The 17,328-nt window shown below is 42.9% G+C and overlaps 1 protein-coding gene across 12 annotated transcripts in view; it reads right to left on the bottom strand.

Moving 5' to 3' along the window:
- The window catches only part of CELF4 (CUGBP Elav-like family member 4), a 911,277-nt gene that overhangs the window by 11,702 nt on the left and 882,247 nt on the right, over nt 1-17,328 (bottom strand). For all 12 annotated transcript variants that reach the window (XM_069963253.1, XM_069963252.1, XM_069963255.1 and 9 more), the window contains one exon: nt 14,989-15,154. In XM_069963253.1, the coding sequence (XP_069819354.1) occupies nt 15,027-15,154 (128 nt within the window). In that variant the 3' untranslated portion in view covers nt 14,989-15,026. The remainder of the gene's footprint in view (nt 1-14,988; nt 15,155-17,328) is intronic.

The following is a 17,328-nucleotide window of genomic DNA, read 5'->3' as shown; positions in this document are numbered from 1 at the left end:
GGTTATGAGTTCACATCACCCCATGACCTCTCAGAGATGAAGAGAGCTTCTTGGGGGCTGAAATATAAGGGACACGCGTGAAACAGATTGCTGTGTGATAAATACCAAACAAAAGTAAAAAAGATTTCGAGTCGTAATTGGCCAGGGAGTTCAATATTTTTTTTTCTACAAATACCATTTTCACAGGTTAAGGGGTTCGACCTGTTGAGTCTGAAATGTAAGCGGAACAAGGGTATATGGATGACCTCACATAAGTGCATCTGATGCCGAGGTTATTAGGTGATGTGAAATGGAGCAACGATGAGAGGAAGATGGCTTGTGGAGTATTAAAAAATTCTATTTCTAAATCTTTACACTTGCCACTGTAAAACCAATGGGGCGGCAAAAATACATTGAAAAAATACTTAATAATAAGGATGCTAAATTATTTTTAAAAGAAATCTACAGGAGTTGTGATTGAGAACAGTTTTGCAATATACTTGATTTATTTTTATTTTTTAAGTTTTCTATGTTTAAAGGGGAACTCCAGTGTAAATCTGTTTTCTTTCAAATCAACTGGTTTCAGAAAGTTACATAGATTTGTAATTTACTTCTATTTAAAAATCTCCAGTCTTCCAGCACTTATCAACTGCTGTATATCCCGCAGGAAGTGGTGTATTCTCCCCAGTCTGACACAGTGCTCTCTGCTGCCACCTCTGTCCACGTCAGGAACTGTCCAGAGCAGTAGAGGTTTTCTATGGGGATTTGCTACTGCTCTGGACAGTTCCTGACATGGACATAGGTGGAAAGACTACACCACGTCCTGCATGGCATACAGCAGCTGATAAATGCTGGAAGATATGAAATTTGATTTTTTTTAAAATAAAAGTTAATTGCAAATCTATATAAATTTGGAGACCAGTTGATTCAAAAGGAAAAGATTTTCACTAGAGTATCCCTTTAAATCAACGTTATACATACAGAAAAGCTGCGGTTCATGCTACCCTCATGCCAATATTTCCTCTTTTCTCTGTTCAAAAAAGAAAAAAAAAAAAGAGACCAAACACAGGAAGTCCCAGTACTTTTCATGTTCACACAACAAAAGACACCTGTTCATCATGCTGGTTGTATATTCACTGAGTTGCTTTTATGCAACAATTCAATCGCTAAGGGGTTATAAAGGTTTTGGTGCTGTGTAGAGATAAGCGAACCGGGTTCGAGTCCATCCGAACCCGAACGTTCGGTATTTGATTAGCTGGGGCTGCTGAAGTTGGATAAAGTTCTAAGGTTGTCTGGAAAACATGGATGCAGCCAATGACTATATCCATGATTTCCACATAGCCTTAGGGCTTTATCCAACTTCAGCAGCCACCGCTAATCAAATGCCGAAAGTTCGGGTTCGGATCGACTCGAGCATGCTCCAGGTTCGCTCATCTCTAGTGCTGTGTGATAGGAGAGATGACCATACAATGCAAGCACCTTTAGGATTCTCTGCTACTGAATGTGGCCACACCAATGAAGACTTGTCCCGCTCTGTGCGCTCTCAGGAATGGCTGTCAATCAATACCAAGTCATAACTGTGAGTGCGCAATAGACTGGGACTTCCTGTGTTTGGTCTCTTTTTTCAACAGAGAAAATACCAAATATTGGCACGGAGGGGGCAGGGACTGCCAATAGGAAGACACCTAGTGGCCATATGTATGATCAGTGGCGTAGCTATAGGGGTCGCCATGGCGATCGGGCCCATAGCTAGGGGGGGCCCGCTGGCCCCCCTCACCACTTTCTGTCACTCTGCAGTTCTTCCCAACTGGCTGTTATAATGACAGCCAGTTCGGAAGAAATGCACTAAGCACAGGCCTCCAGGAAAAAAGTAACAGGCAGCGCAGGGGACAGCCCTTCCTTCCTGTCCAAGGCCCCCCTCCTCGTCCCCATGCTGCCAAACCATCTACTGAGAGCTGCCGCTAGACACTGCTGACAGCCGTGTGCGGAGTGGTGTCCGTCTCCTTATCTGCACTATGTGCTGTCCCTTCTTCCACCTGTGAGGTTAGAATAATTAAGTTCATGACCTGTGTGAGCGGGGTCGGCATCACACACAGGTCCTGAACATGATTTATGGTTGGAAGTGAGGAAGCTGTGTCTGCCTGTCTCCAGACATGTCAGGATGTTCCTCACTGTAGAGCAGAGTCCAGGTGTCTCCCTCCCCCCTTAGGCCCCGTTCCCACTGAGCAAAAGTGGCGGAATTCCGCGACGGAATTGTCCGCCGCTGAATGCCGTTAGCCTCCCGCTCATAATGGGAGTCTATGGGAGGCGCACGCTCCTGCTCTGTACGCGCGGAATTCTACTACTTTTGCTCAGTGGGAACGGGGCCTTACTGACCACGCTGCTGCTGCTGCTCCTGTTGTTGTCGTCCTCCTCCTGGGCTGGTGCTGCTTTGGAGGCTGCTGGTGAGTTTTCATAGGGGTGCTGAGTGACTGGGAGTGATGGGGTCAGGGAGGTCAGAATAACATGTGAAACTGAGAAGAAGATTTCCTCCTTTACTGCTCTGACCCAGTTTACACCCAGGCATGTCCCATAAGCCAGTCACTTAGTGTATGTTCATACTGGGAAAGTCAGGTTGTGGTCAGATAACAGTGAATGGCGCCATCATTTATTGTCTGTCATTGTGGGTTTTATTGCCATGTTTCAGGAGGGCTCTTGATCAGTTGTTAATGGCTTCCATTATGATTTTCTGAGGGCATAATGTGTTTGGCACTAATTTTTAGGGGCCCAATTTTTTCACTGTAATAGCGCGGACTGCCTCTACATAAATACCGTGCGCTCTGGTGCGCACCGCCGAAAACCTACGCCAGCTAAGGAGTGGAGTAGGTTTTCGGCGTATCTTTTGGCGGAACGGATGGTGAATCGCGTGGACTCTGAGTCCGCGCCCTCCGTTCCGCCCCCTTCACACCCCCTCCCCGCCCCCCCGGCGTACTTGACGGAAAGTGACGATTTGCGAATATTTTATTTGCAAATCGTCCATTTGCGAATAAAAAATGCGCAAATCTGAACTTTACGCCGAAAATCATCCGTACGCCGGATGATACATGTCCCCCAATGTGTGTGTCACTGTTCAGGGGGCATAATGTGTGTGGCACTATTTTAATCAGAGGGCACAGAGTGTGGCAGCATATTATTTAGGGGGGACAGCATGTGATGCCAATATATTTAGGGGATGTGGTCTGTGGCAGTATTCAGGGGGCACAACATAATGTTCAGGGGACTATTTGCATGTGGCACTACTATATTAAGGGGCACATTAAGTGGCTGCATTGTATTCAGGGGGTACAGCATATAGCAGTATTTTATTCAGGGGTCGCAGTGTATGGCAGTATTATATTCAGGGGCACAGTGTGTGGCGGTATTATTCAATATATACAGAAGCTACTGTCAGAAGATGATGGGGGGGGCATTTAAATTTTCGCCTCAGGCAGCAAAAAGGCTAGAATCGGCCCTAAATGGCCCATCAGCCTTTAGCTACGTCCCTGTGTATAATACTAATAAAGAGTATATAGCAAAATTACTTACAAATGCAAATGATGAAAAGATGAACAAATCTAGATTTTTTTTTTAGTAAACAGTATGAGCGCCATGAACAGAAATACAATTTGGAGAAATGGCCATACTACTGGTTCCACATGGCGTTTTACAATGTATTGTCAGGCTGTTTGTTGCTTACATCTAACATGCTACCATGGCCTACAGCAACTCTAGACTAAGCTTCTTGGAACAGTAGAAAAAGCTAGGTCCAATCGAACTCGAACCTAGCCGAACCTTCCGCATTTGATTGCTGATGCCTTCCTGGTCCGTGCGGAGGGAGGAGACATCCCAGGGACTGCCTGGAATTCCGGGATACTACCTAGGCTATATCCTGGAATTCCAGGCGGTCCCTGGGATGTCTCCTCCTTCCTCACAGACCGTGAAGGCATCAGGAATCAAATCGGGAAGGTCCGGCTAGGTTCGAATTCGATCGAACCTAGCTTTTTCTGCTGTTCGATCAACTCTAGTCTAGACTTGTCTCACATTAATCAAACTGGGGTGCCATTGGTTAACAAGAGGGCTGCCCCTCAGTGGATGATTTGTGTGCCCAAGTGCATTCAGCGTGGCAGAACATTCCGCAGACAACCATTAATAACCTCATTGATATCATGCCAGGACATATAAATTCATGTATGTCTGCATGTGGCGGTCATACTCAGTACTGAATAAATTGAGATATTTTGAATACTCTGTTTCCATCATTTGCATATCATTAACATATCTATCAATTCTGTTATTTCCATAATTCCACAACTTTTCCTTCTTGGTGTTGTAATATCATGTTAGGGGCGTACATATTTGAGGAGCATGGAATTTTATGTAAAAAAAACAAAACAAAACAAAAAACAAACAAACACTGGAGATTGGGAACCTTGCTGGTACTAATAATATTGTTCATAAATAATACCAAAGATATAAGGTAAGTTACCTAATAAAAGAAAAACCTAATATTGATAAAGCGTTGGAACAAGTTTTTTGAATATACAGATGTGTCCACAGTTACTGTGTCTTTAAAGGAGAAGTCTGGCAAGGAAACTTTTTTCTTTAAAATAAGTGGGGGCAGGGGAGAACATAAAAAACAAGCTTCACTCACCTCTCCCTGCGCCTCTCTACTGTCAAATTGTCGCTCTGGGACCCCGGCCTGGCTCCGGAATCTTCTCCCAGCCGACGTCACAACCCAGTTGATTGACTCAGCCAATCAGTGACTGGGGTGGCACCCTGCTGTAGTTACTAATTGGCTGAGCGTGCAATCCATCAGCCGGGAAGATATTAACCCCTAGTAATGACATCATCAGGGGGTCCCGGAGACGGTGTAGTGGTGTAGGCACATGGAGAGGTAAGTTTGCGTTCTGTAGTAAGTTTTTCTCTGCCCCTGCCGGCTGCCCAAAGATAAAAATGGCTGGACTTCTTTAATTTGGTTAAAAATTCTAATTTCTCAAGAATCCAATTGAATGTTATCAAGGCACTCAGAATCCAAGTATTTTTTGACCACTCAAATCCTGTAAATAAATGGTCAACAGACAGGAACCCAATGGACCCCATGAAAGTCAATGGAATCTCTTGGGATCCATTGTGAAATGGCCCATCCAGCTTCATATTGAACCTCCAATAGTGTGGGTTCACACTACGGAATCCGGGCGGATAACCCACTAGACTCCATTCTATGGTTTGGCGAATTCCACCGTCCACCCAAAGAATTGACATGTCAGTTCAATCTGCCCGACCAGAGAATGGAATGTATGGCACAGGCGGAGATGCGTGCGAACACCGAATCCGTGGCAGTTGACCCACCCGGATTCCTCAGTGTGAACCCACCCATACAGAACGAGCCCCTATATGAACAAGGTCCTCATCTTAATACCATTCACAAGCTAATAATAACATCCGCCAGCCCAATACATACATTTTCTGTCGATTTCAGCTCTCTTTTACTGAAAATTCCATCGCCCCTTTAAGATTGGAATTTGTATTCTTCAAATCAATGTGAAATGTCAATATTTATTTAAATATTAATTTTTTTTAGAAAAACTGGGATTTATAATTAATAAACTGAGTTAAGTGTAATCCCTTTCTAATTTCATTTTGGTTGGGGCTTCGTGGACCGGCTCAAACGTATTTTTGAGATGGTGTTTATTTCATTCTTTATGTCACACCTAACATTTATATACTAATCCATTTATTTATTCTGACGTTCAGTCAAATCCCTTCTAAAACCTGACATTTCTGTGAATCATTTTTTTTTATTTTTATTTTTTTTTAATTTATTCACTGAATAACTGATCTGTATCCGGAGTGCGTTTTCGTCATATATTTAAAGGGAATCTGTCAAACTGCTGACTCTTAAGTAGCACCTCTGTAGATGGAAAAATAATGAATAGAGACGAGCGAATCGGGTTTGAGTCGATCCGAACCCGAATGTTCGGCATTTGATTAGCTGGAGCTGCTGAACTTGGATAAAGCTCTAAGGTTGTCTGGAAAACATGGATACAGCCAATGACTATATCCATGTTTTCCACATAGCCTTAGGGCTTTATCCAACTTCAGCAGCCACCACTAATCACATGCCGAAAGTTTGGGTTCGGATGGACTCCAGCATGCTCCAGGTTCGCTCATCTCTAATAATGAATAAATAAAGGTTTACCGGTAAGAACTAATGCACACGTCCACAGAATTCTGTCCATGCACGGATTGGACCTTCAGAGCTCCCGGCATCATGATTAGTTATGATGTCAGGAGCTCCGATACTGTTTGAAAGTTTGCGCTAGTGTAGTAATATACCCACACGGCTGTGTCAGTACACTGGCACAAACTTTTAAACTGTTTAGGAGCTCCCGACATCATAACCAATCATGATGCCGGGAGCTCCAAAGGTCCAGTCCGCAGAACACCGTTCAAGCATGGGAGAAATTCTGCGGACGTGTGCATTAGCCCCTGGAAGATGAGGAGTAAATAACTAAAATACTAAAATTGGGAATTTTCTTGCCCAACAAGGCAGGGCCGATCCTAGCTTTTCTGCCACCTGAGGAAAAAATCAAAGGGTCCCAACATGACAGGGCCACACCGCTCTGGCTGGTTGTGGTGCACACAGCCAATAAAGAAAAAGACTATTGGGTCAAATCACTTCACGCACTCACAAGGAGATGCAGCCCGGGCCAAGAGGTACATGGGAAGGGCGGAAGGGGGTCAGGGCCAGCGCCCCTACAGTCATTTTAGTTAAGTCAAAGTGACAAGGAACCTCCGGGACCAAAAGACCAACCACCTGAAAGACCTGAATGAGGATTCCGCCTCTTAGCATAAGCGGTCCTGCAAGAAGGGGTTAAATAGGAAAATGCTCCAGATCACCTATATAACGAAAACCGAATCTAATTCTTCAAATATTGCCTCCTTCTGGTCTTCTGCTCTGTAAAAACATACCGTCCCTCTATTTCGAGGCACATAACAGCTTCCATACAACAGTAGCTATAAAATCCTCTGTAATGATGAAATTACCAAGAACTGGGCGCACAGCGCTTCCTTCCAGGAGCCGAGCCGTTACATGCACTGAGTAAGCAATTTCTCTCCAAGACGTCAGCCAAAAGCTAAGACTCTGCTCGGTCCGGCTGATAGATTCGGTGTCTTCATAACAAAATTAAAATTTCAGCAAACAAGGGCCGGTACTAAGGCCGGGGCTGAACAAATGACAACTCCAGACTGCTAACTCCTTGTGCTTATTCTTTGCTGCGCAGTCCCCATTCGTCTCTCCCCAGATTATATTTTCAGCACAGTTTAATGAAGATCATTTATTAAAGAAATGCTGGGGCCCTGCTCCGGCCTCAGACAGATGCACTTACTAATATGAATCATTTCTTTAAATTGGATTATTTTGATGGAGGATCAGGCTCCTGCGTTCTGCCGAACGGGGAGCCGCGGCGACTCGCACAAAATCGTGACAGGGAGGCCGTTTGCGCTCATTAAAAAACAATCTCGTGCTCAGAGCAGGATATAGAGATATGGCAGAGTTATCATTTGCAGTCAGTGACACTGCTCGGGCCCCGCTCCCTTCCGTGCAGTAACTGCTGCCATCCTGGGGAAGGAATAATGAGCGCGCACAAAGCTCATTTCACTTTTGTTTACTTAGACCCATTGTAAAAATTTACCGGAACACGTCCATGGGTGGCGACAAAATACATTAGAGACATCTTCTGGCTGCTGCTCCGTCAATGGAATGATAACATTGAGACTTAATGAACAGCGGGGAGTAGCTGCCTGCCAGCGTCTTCCATTTCACAATATGTGCATTCCTAACAGAGAAGTCATAACTTAAAGGAAACTCTGCTCAAATATGAAAACTTCACTAGTATGTAAAATTTGCATACATGGCAGCTGCCGCTAGCATCTAAGATCTGGTGGGGCGCCATCCAGCAGTACCGAACCCAACTTATCCCTCAGTCATGCCGACTCAGGAGATGACAGCCCATCATATGGAACTGCAACACTACCGTTCCTCGGGACCTATCCCACTGGGAACAACCAAATTCTGCACTCCGAATGAGGGGGTACCTCATTTTATGGGCCCCATCTTTCCAGACCAGACTGTGAAGTGGCCTATAAGACCTCCCTACCCCAGGCTGACAAAGTGCAGTGTCCCAGAGAGGGGTTCACTGTCTTTTCTAAACAGGTATAAGTCGGTACCATATGTGTGTATACCTTCTCAGACTGAGGTCTGTAGTGAGCAACTCCCACCACTAGATGTCACTGTTCTCCTGCATGGCTGATAGCTAAACGTGTATATGTGTTAACTGATGTCTCTATTATTAATTATGTATTTCCTGCCACTGTCTTCTGATTTCTAGTAACCAATCCCTGAGCTAGTTACCTCAGGAGCTGTACCATATCCTAGAGGGTTATTCTTTGCTTATTGCCCAATCAGATCCCCTCCTGTTTGCTATATATATATATATATATATATATATATATATATATATATATATAGCGGGGTGGGACTAATGGGTTCAGTCTTCAGTTGTGGCCTAGTGTTGCCAGATTGTATGGGCAAAAGCAACATCACAGAGCCTGCTGACCATGTGCCTATGGGCCCTGCCCTGCCGCCAGGAGCCTTGTGCGGGACTTCTGTATTTTCTTCTAACTACTAGATGCTAGCCATGTCCTGCTTCACCTACCCCCCCCCCTCCCCCTTATGGACACTTGATCCACCTCTTGGTGACTCTAACCAATCCCTACACACACTTACCCCTGCCCTTCACTAACCTGTCTTAGACCCTTCTTACTTTTCCATCTACCCTTCCTTTACCTATTAACCCTGTCAAGCCCCCGGTCATGTCGGACCTACAGTAGGCTATGCCCGCTCCGTGCCCTCTCTAAAAACTGGACTGTAATTGGTTACAGTAAGATCCAAAACCCACAAAATACTAGGCCAGGAACAAGAGGTGTTGTCATGGGGACACACAGAATTGTTATTAAAATTATAAATTGGTGGAGAAAGTTGATATTTCACATATTTGCTCCATTCATAAAAAGTTAATGGGGATTCACGTGGAGTTCTCCTTTAAGGCTTTGTTATTTTTTTGCAGAGACGTAAAGAATGAACAACATAAACATATTTAAATGAAGTAATAAACTGTTCTGCGCTTTTACTGTAGGCAAAATGTAATTTATTGAAAGCAGAGATCACAGTATACCACAATGCATGACAGAACAAAAATAATTTCGACGTGAAATGTATTTATCTTGTAAAAAAATGGATAGTCCCAATTTCAAGGACTATTAAGTTTTTTTTGTACATGATTCGGCTCTGAATTCTCTATTCTTTATTCTAATGTACGGAGTTCTCACACTGCTCTGTGTACTTTGTCATTTCACTATGGGCAGAAGACTCCACACATTTATATCACAGAATCAACAGGAGCAGACAGCTCGCTAGATTTCTGGAGGTTACAGCAACCGGAGACGGCGCTCCAGCTGGGAGTTTTATTTTCTCGGATATAAGTTCTTATAGTAAATCTTTTAGTTTCTGTTTTCTTAAGATGAAATATAGTTCCATGGTTAAACATTAATAGAAAAACATAAAGAAAAAAAAATTGTTCTGTTCACACTACCAGGAGACCGGCTCCTCCTCTCAAAACTTGCTTAGAATCTATCTATCTATCTCCTATCTATCTATCTATCTATCTATCTATCTATCTATCTATCTATCTATCTATCTAGCTATCTCCTATCTATCTCCTATCTATCTATCTATCTATCTATCTATCTATCTTCTATCTATCTATCTATCTATCTATCTATCTATCTATCTATCTATCTCCTATCTATCTATCTATCTATCTATCTTCTATCTATCTATCTATCTATCTATCTATCTATCTATCTCCTATCTATCTATCTATCTATCTATCTTCTATCTATCTATCTATCTATCTATCTATCTATCTATCTATCTATCTATCTATCTATCTCCTATCTATCTCCTATCTATCTATCTATCTATCTATCTATCTATCTATCTATCTATCTCCAGGTCAGGTGAGGGTCCGAGCTGAACATCATTAGTAAACGTGTTTTGTTAACGTTTCACAAATATCGTTGAACTATTTACATACAGAATTGATGCTTATTAGTGGGAAAACTGGCATTTTTTCTCTATCAGCAGCCCTTATATAGTCCCACTGTGGTCTCCCCCAGTAGTATATAGCCCCCCTGTTTGCTCCCTCAGTAGTATATAGCCCCTCTGTGCACTCCCCCAGTAGTATATAGCCCCCCTGTGCATTCCCCATGTAGTATATAGCCCCCCTGTGCACTCCCCCAGTACTATATAGCCCCCCCTGTGGCTCCCCCAGTAGTATATTGCTCCCATGTGCACTACCCCAGTAGTATATAGCCACCCGCTTTGTGCTCCCCCGTTTGTATAGAGACCCCCTGTGTCCTCCCCCAGTTTGTATAGAGACTCCCTGTGCGCTTACCCCGTTTGTAGAGAGACCCCCTGCGTGCTCCCCCAGTTTGTATAGAGACCCCCTGTGTGCTCCCCCCCTTTGTATAGAGACTCCCTGTGTGCTTCCCCCATTTATAAAGACCTCTGCTGTGTGCTCCCCAGTAGTATATAGCTCCCTTGTGCTCCCCCTCCCATATAGCATATAACAAAAAAACAAACACTTATACTCACCTGGGTCCGGGCGTCTCCTCTTCACCCTTGTGGCCGCACTGCAGCGGTCACAAGAGGCCCCTCTCCCCTTGTCCTTGCGCCGGCACTTCAGCGTCATCACTCGAGCGCCGACGTCAGAGAGAGAGTGCGGCCTCTTGTGACTGCTGCGGCCACAAGAGTGACTGACAGGAAGGGAGCAAATAGCTCCCTCTCTGTCAGTGCTGCTGCTGCATGGTAACTATGAGTGCTGGTAACGAGCGCTCATAGTTACTGTGCAAAGGGGAGCTGCAGCCAGGGTCCGGACAGCTGGCCTCCGCGGTCCACGTTCGGACTGCGGTCCGCCAGTTGAGGACCCCTGTAATAGAATATCTATCTCCTATCTATCTATCTATCTATCTATCTATCTATCTATCTATCTATCTATCTATCTCCTATCTATCTATCTATCTATCTATCTATCTATCTATCTATCTATCATCTATCTCCTATCTATTATCTATCCATCTATCTATCTATCTATCTTATCTAGTTCATATCTAACTTATATCTATATGTTTATGTCTATCTCTATGCAACTTTATTTTATATTGTTTATATTGCAAACAATATAAAAATTTAAAAAATAATCTCCAAATCCCCACCACACTCATTGCGGATACCATTTCTCTGAGGTCGGCCTAGAGAGCCCTGTGGGTTTAGAGGGTGAGATTGATAGAGCTAAAAGCAGGGAATGCTAAAGGAAAATCTGCTGCAGTCAGCAAGAGGACTCCAGAACTGCCAGATGGAAGCTTTATATAAGTAGTGTACAGTTATACAGTAATAGCTGATGATAACAATATTAAAGGGAACCTATCATAGTGAAAATGCAGTCCAATCTGCAGATACCATGTTATAGAGCCGGAGGAGCTGAGCAATTTGATATCTAGTTTTTTACAAAAAGTTCCAGGACAATTTGTCACTCATTCATGGAAACCTGTGCTCATTCTGTAGTCAAGTAGGTGGTCCTTCTCAGTTAGAGCTGTCAATCACTGAGTTGGCCCACCCACTTGACTAAGATTTACATGATGCATTATCCTGGAACTTTTTCTGTACAACTATATATCCTTCTTCTCAGCTCCTCCTGCTCTATACCATGGTGACTACAGGTTGGACTGTACGACAGTTCAGAGAATGGAGCTTAAAAGGGAACTATCAGCGGGTTAGTTAAATCTAACCTGCTGATATGTCCCTACTGCACAAGAGACGCCGAGGAGGAAGGTATGTGTCTTACCTTCCTCCTCTGTGCTGTTCCGGTGCAGTTAGTAGTTTGCTCAACAGTCCGATGAAACCACTAGGAGCACTGGGGCATCCGTTAGGGACACTTCTGATCCCCATGGTGCTGATGCGGCCGCCACAGATCGAGAAAGGCCTTCTGTGAAGGCATCGGGAATCAAATGCGGAAGGTTCGACAAGGTTCTAGTTTGATGGAACCTAAGATTTTCCGATGTTCGATCATCTCTACTAAGGCGTCTCCAAAATACTTTAAATGCGCACAGCTCCATACCCTGTTTCCCTAAAAATTATATTATATATATATATATATATATTTTTTTTTTTATAATTTTATTATTAATTTAAAATGTTGAAATGTTAAACTTAAAGCACAATCATTTATTATTATTTATTGAGGAAATATTATAAATTTAATAATGGTAAAATATAAGCCCTGGCGCATATATATATATATATATATATATATATATATATATATATATATATATGAAGCTTTCTATACAGTGAATGGGTTAAGAAACCAACCGGAGATAATGCCATAGAAGGAGAACTTGTGTTCATCACTTAGGCTCAAATTAGCAGCCCAGATTCACTCATCCATCTTCTCCAAACTGCACACAATGCTGACTCGAACTCAAACACAGTTATATTTAAAGAATCTATCATGTCAGCTGTGATTTAGATGGTGGATTTCTTAATTGTCTTCCTTTATTTCTCCATATGTCTTTTTCAAGGCGTTAGCTTTTCCCGGCGCTGTCTTAAAGCAGCAATGTGAATTTCCTGAGACCGTGAGGTCCATCAGTCTTTAACGTTATTTAAAGTGTCATTTAAAGGAAGAGAAATGCACTGTCACCAAAACAGCCTCCTTGCATTTTGTTTTCTAAAGGAAAAGCTTAGCAGGCAAATCTGTAAGTTAATGACCCCCCCCCCCCCCTTCAATCCCAAACAGCCAGAAGGCCGATAAACAACAAACACAATGAAGAGTTGAATGAATGGGATGACTTCTTCCTCTAAGGTCATTCTGACCTGATTTGTGGTCATCAAAATATCTCGTTTTCTGTTCCTGGTACTATTATATGGAGATCAGAGTCAAAATGATGGTGCCATCAATTATTGTGTGACAAAATAGAGCAAAGGCCTTTCGTACCAGAAGTTCAGAAGGCCAACTATGAGAATCCACCATCACCACCATCACCCGGTGAATCCAAAGAACGGAAAAAGATGGAGCATGTTTTGTTTATGCATCCACTCTTTATAATAACTATGGGGGAGATTTATTCAGACTGGCGTACTAGGTGTAGATTTCTACAGGATGTCACTACAGTATCCCATTGCTGTGAACCCGGCAAGTCACCGCTGGCACTCATCGGAGTTTGTACTTGCAAAAATAGGCTTTATACCATGAAGAATGAGGTCAAGGATGCTGACAAGAGTAGCTAAAGCTGTTTCGCGCGCATTATCAGTGCACTTCCTCTAGCCCTTCCCCTTGACCCAATTCTATATGGAATAAATTCTATTTTTGCAAGTACGAAGTCCAGTTAGTGCCAACTTTCTGTAAGTGAAGTGTTCCATAATAAATTAGGTGTGGAGGAAGCCACACTTACTTGCCATGTCCCCTGTGCCCACCCACCAGGAAAGTGGGTCTTACACCTAGTGTATGCCATGAAAAAGAGTAAAATCTGCCCCTTTTCCATGACCTACCCAGAGGTGCACATTGATAAACGTGCCCCTTTGTGACTTGTAAAACCTTCTACATTTTACATCATCGTTTCTGATTGGATAATATCAAAACGCCCGTTGGTAATACGCACTTGGTTAATACATACATTTCTAGTAAGAATAACAAGAGTCATAAAAATAGGAGATACAGATTGTTATGTCATGGGCATTGCATGTATTTGTTAAAACAGACCAGTTAGAAGTGGGGAGAGGTACTCTTTGGAGTAGTCATAGACATTAAATAGAAGGAAGTTGATTGTTGATCAACCGATTAACCGATTGTTCAGCAAAGTTCTCCAAACTCGAACGCTCAGCATTTGACTCCCGGTGAATGGAGAGGTTGTATGCCACCCTATGGAGTACTATGACCGTATCCATGTTTTCCAGGACTCCCTAGGGCGGCACCCTACTTCTCCAGACACCGGGAGTCAAATGCTGAGCATTCAGGTTTGGAGAATGTTGCCGAACCCAAACAGATCGGCAAGTCATTACACGGACATAACCATACACATTTGGCCATTACCGTTTTTTTGATTAAAACCAAACATAATCAATGGAAATGGATAAAGGGTCTTTTTTCACAAAAGATGGTGTAGTGGCCAAAGGCACCATAGACAGTCAGGGCCTAGAGATTATCCTATGAAAATGGTAAACACTGCCAATTTCTTTTCTGGTCACCCATCAGTCAACTCTAGGTAGGACAGCTATTACTCTTGATCCCTTTATACAGAACAACACATAGCCCCACTCAAATGTTTTGAATGGAGAGGGAAGGGTTAGGCAGTCAAAACTCAACATACCTGAGCCTTCTCCCCCACCCATTGGGAGACCCTCACACATTGGTCAGCCAGTCCTGCCAAAAACAGAGGGATTTGCCGTTTGACACTACACACTGTAGTGGTGGCTCCCAATGAAGTGGAGGAGAATAGGCATTCAATCATATTAGCCTTGAAAAACCCTTTATCGTCAGACAATCTATTCCATTGTTTGACATGATTCAGCTGTTTGACCTATGAGCTGGATCGGTACTGTACAGAACAACTTGGTAGGAGTAAAGCCTTGCCATGTACTATCTCAACCTGTGGTGCCAAACATATAACTATAAAGAAAAACTTTTAGACTAAAACTCATGCCAAAAAAAACAGCCAACATAATAGGTAGGTTTGCTTTTTGTTTTTTAGATAGATTACATTGACTTCGGGCTGTCCATTGCAACTATAGTCAAAAATAATACTCAATACACAATGAAAAATCATATTGAAATGTTTCCTCTTTTTACAGTACGATTGATGAACGTAACCTACCTGTGCTAGTCCTTGTTTCCCGCAGCTCCTGAAATGTCTCAGTAAGGGCGGTTGGCATCTTTCGGCCTCTTCAGTTGCACTTTAAGCCTCTTCATGCCAATTTGAAAGCCATTCATAGCCTGTATGGCAGCCTGGGCACTGGCAGGATTGTCAAAACTCACAAAACCTGTCGAAACATGAAGCAATGTGGGGGCTTAACAAGCCGAAGGCTACCGGGGACAATACACATAGAGCGATACCATTAAATATGATCATGGGGAGGAGTATAGATAGATGAGAGATGGATAAAGTACAAAACATTGCATATCCTAAAAAGCAGCACCCATGATTAAGATAACTCAGAAGGCTTCCGGTAATTTACAATCAGTAAAAAAATACAGGTTAACGTTATATAGGATGAGCTACTGAACAGTAGACAATGGCTCAGATGTACTAAAACTTTCTATATGCAAATTTAGAGTAGACAGTCTTGGATTTCTTAACGTACCCAAGAGTTTTGAGCCAGATTTTGCCCCATTTTTTTGGCAACAGTACAACACTAGTGATGAGCAAACTTGCTGAACCTTTGGGTTCATCTGAGCCTGAGAGCTCGGCATTTGACTCCTACAGCCTGGAGAAGTTGTATGCAGCCCTAGGGAGTCCTGGAAAACATTAATACCGCCATAGGCCATAGGCTTTATCCATATTTTCCTGGGAGCCCTAGGGTTGCTTCCAACATCTCCAGGCTGCATGGTCAAATGCAGATGAACTCAAACGTTTGGCAAATTCAATCAGTATTTGGTACATTAGGTCACACCCATTTTTAAACCAATACCATGCCCATTTTAGACCGGGTAGGATAGTGACTGTGCACAACTTTTTGGACACAATTCTGGTAAAGACACATTTGTACATCTGGGCCAATGTTTTCTATGGAGATTGTGGCATAATTCTACTCTTCTACTCTAGATTACGGATTTCCAGCCTCAGTAAATTAAAATGATTATGAAACAGATGCAATAGATAACTATTTTCCTGTGAATCTCTAAAGTCTTCAACTCAAGAAAGAGTCATAGAGATGGATTTACCATATACAGCCATCACCATTAACAATAATATACAATTTGAAAAGAAGTCATGATATACTGTACAAAATGTACCGAACTGGCCAATGGATCATTAATGGGCTTTCATGGCTCAATCTATAGTTTAATTCTGTTTAGTGTTTTTGGGATCCTTAGCTCCTACAAGGGGTTGCCTCGTCAGAAAAAACAGCTTTGGCGGTCCATGTAATTTTCCGGCGGCTTAAATCAATCAAAGCGGAAGCAGAGTGGTTCTTCACATAGAGGGGATTCAAAACGTCCATATTGCCTAAGCTTGTTTTATAAAACTTCAGGCTCCAACCACAAAATGGATGGAATCTTTGGTAAAACTGCTTAGACGAATGTGTGCCACAAATTCTGGCCATGGAAACGAAGGCAGCAAACATAACCTTTGTGCCAGGTAAATGAAGCCTACCGATGGCTCTGGCTTCTAAAATAGGTAAAAAAAAAGAGTCTGTTGCTGGAAGATAGATTAACCTCCTCCTTCTGCTACATCATCAACTAACAGTATGCAGCATTCCCTGGGACATATACATTTTAGGAAGTGAGAAATTTCCATTTGCCTCTTCTATCGGTTCTGCATTGAGATTGGGATAAAGGAAAAGGCTATGATTGGGGAGCTGTAATGGCTGACTTTGGGTAGGGTAGCCTGTAAAGTTTTGGCCGTAACAGGGTCTCGTCTCGGCTGCTGACTGGCTGAGTGGGCCTGACATGTCACAACCCGGGCCCCAACTCAGACAAAAAGCGTCCAAGGACCCAGGGGACCTGAGCGGCAGTATGTGGCATCAGCTCTGGAGCCGGGGAGAAGAGAACATGCCATTTCTTTCAGCCTCTCTGGTTCTTTTTCGAAAAAAAATCACCCTGCCCAGACCTCTCCTTTAAAAACAAAGATAAAATGGCCCCCTCAATATCTAGATTTTGGAGGGATATTATTTTACATCACGTTTAGAGTTAATATATTGTTCATTGTTCATTTATTTTTGCAGGTTTTGAAGGAATTTTTACTTTCTACCATTTGGCACAGTGGAATGTAAACTTTCCACATGAAGTAGTTCTTGGCTTTCTAACCTGCGCCGGATCGTTCAGCCAAGGGTTTCTGCCTGATTTCTCCTTCAATGGGATGAACAAAGGAGACACCTGCATACTTTCTCCAATGTTACTGGAGTCAATGATTCCTCTTATTCACTACCCTGAGAAATTAGTGAATTTCTCAGTATTCACAGTGCCAATACATCTGTTTGCTTTGCTAAGGTGTATT

The sequence above is a fragment of the Dendropsophus ebraccatus genome, chromosome 3 (genome assembly GCF_027789765.1).
Source record: "Dendropsophus ebraccatus isolate aDenEbr1 chromosome 3, aDenEbr1.pat, whole genome shotgun sequence".
NCBI lineage: Eukaryota > Metazoa > Chordata > Amphibia > Anura > Hylidae > Dendropsophus > Dendropsophus ebraccatus.
Note: the sequence above shows the minus strand (reverse complement) of the source record. Positions and strands in the feature narration are given on the sequence as shown.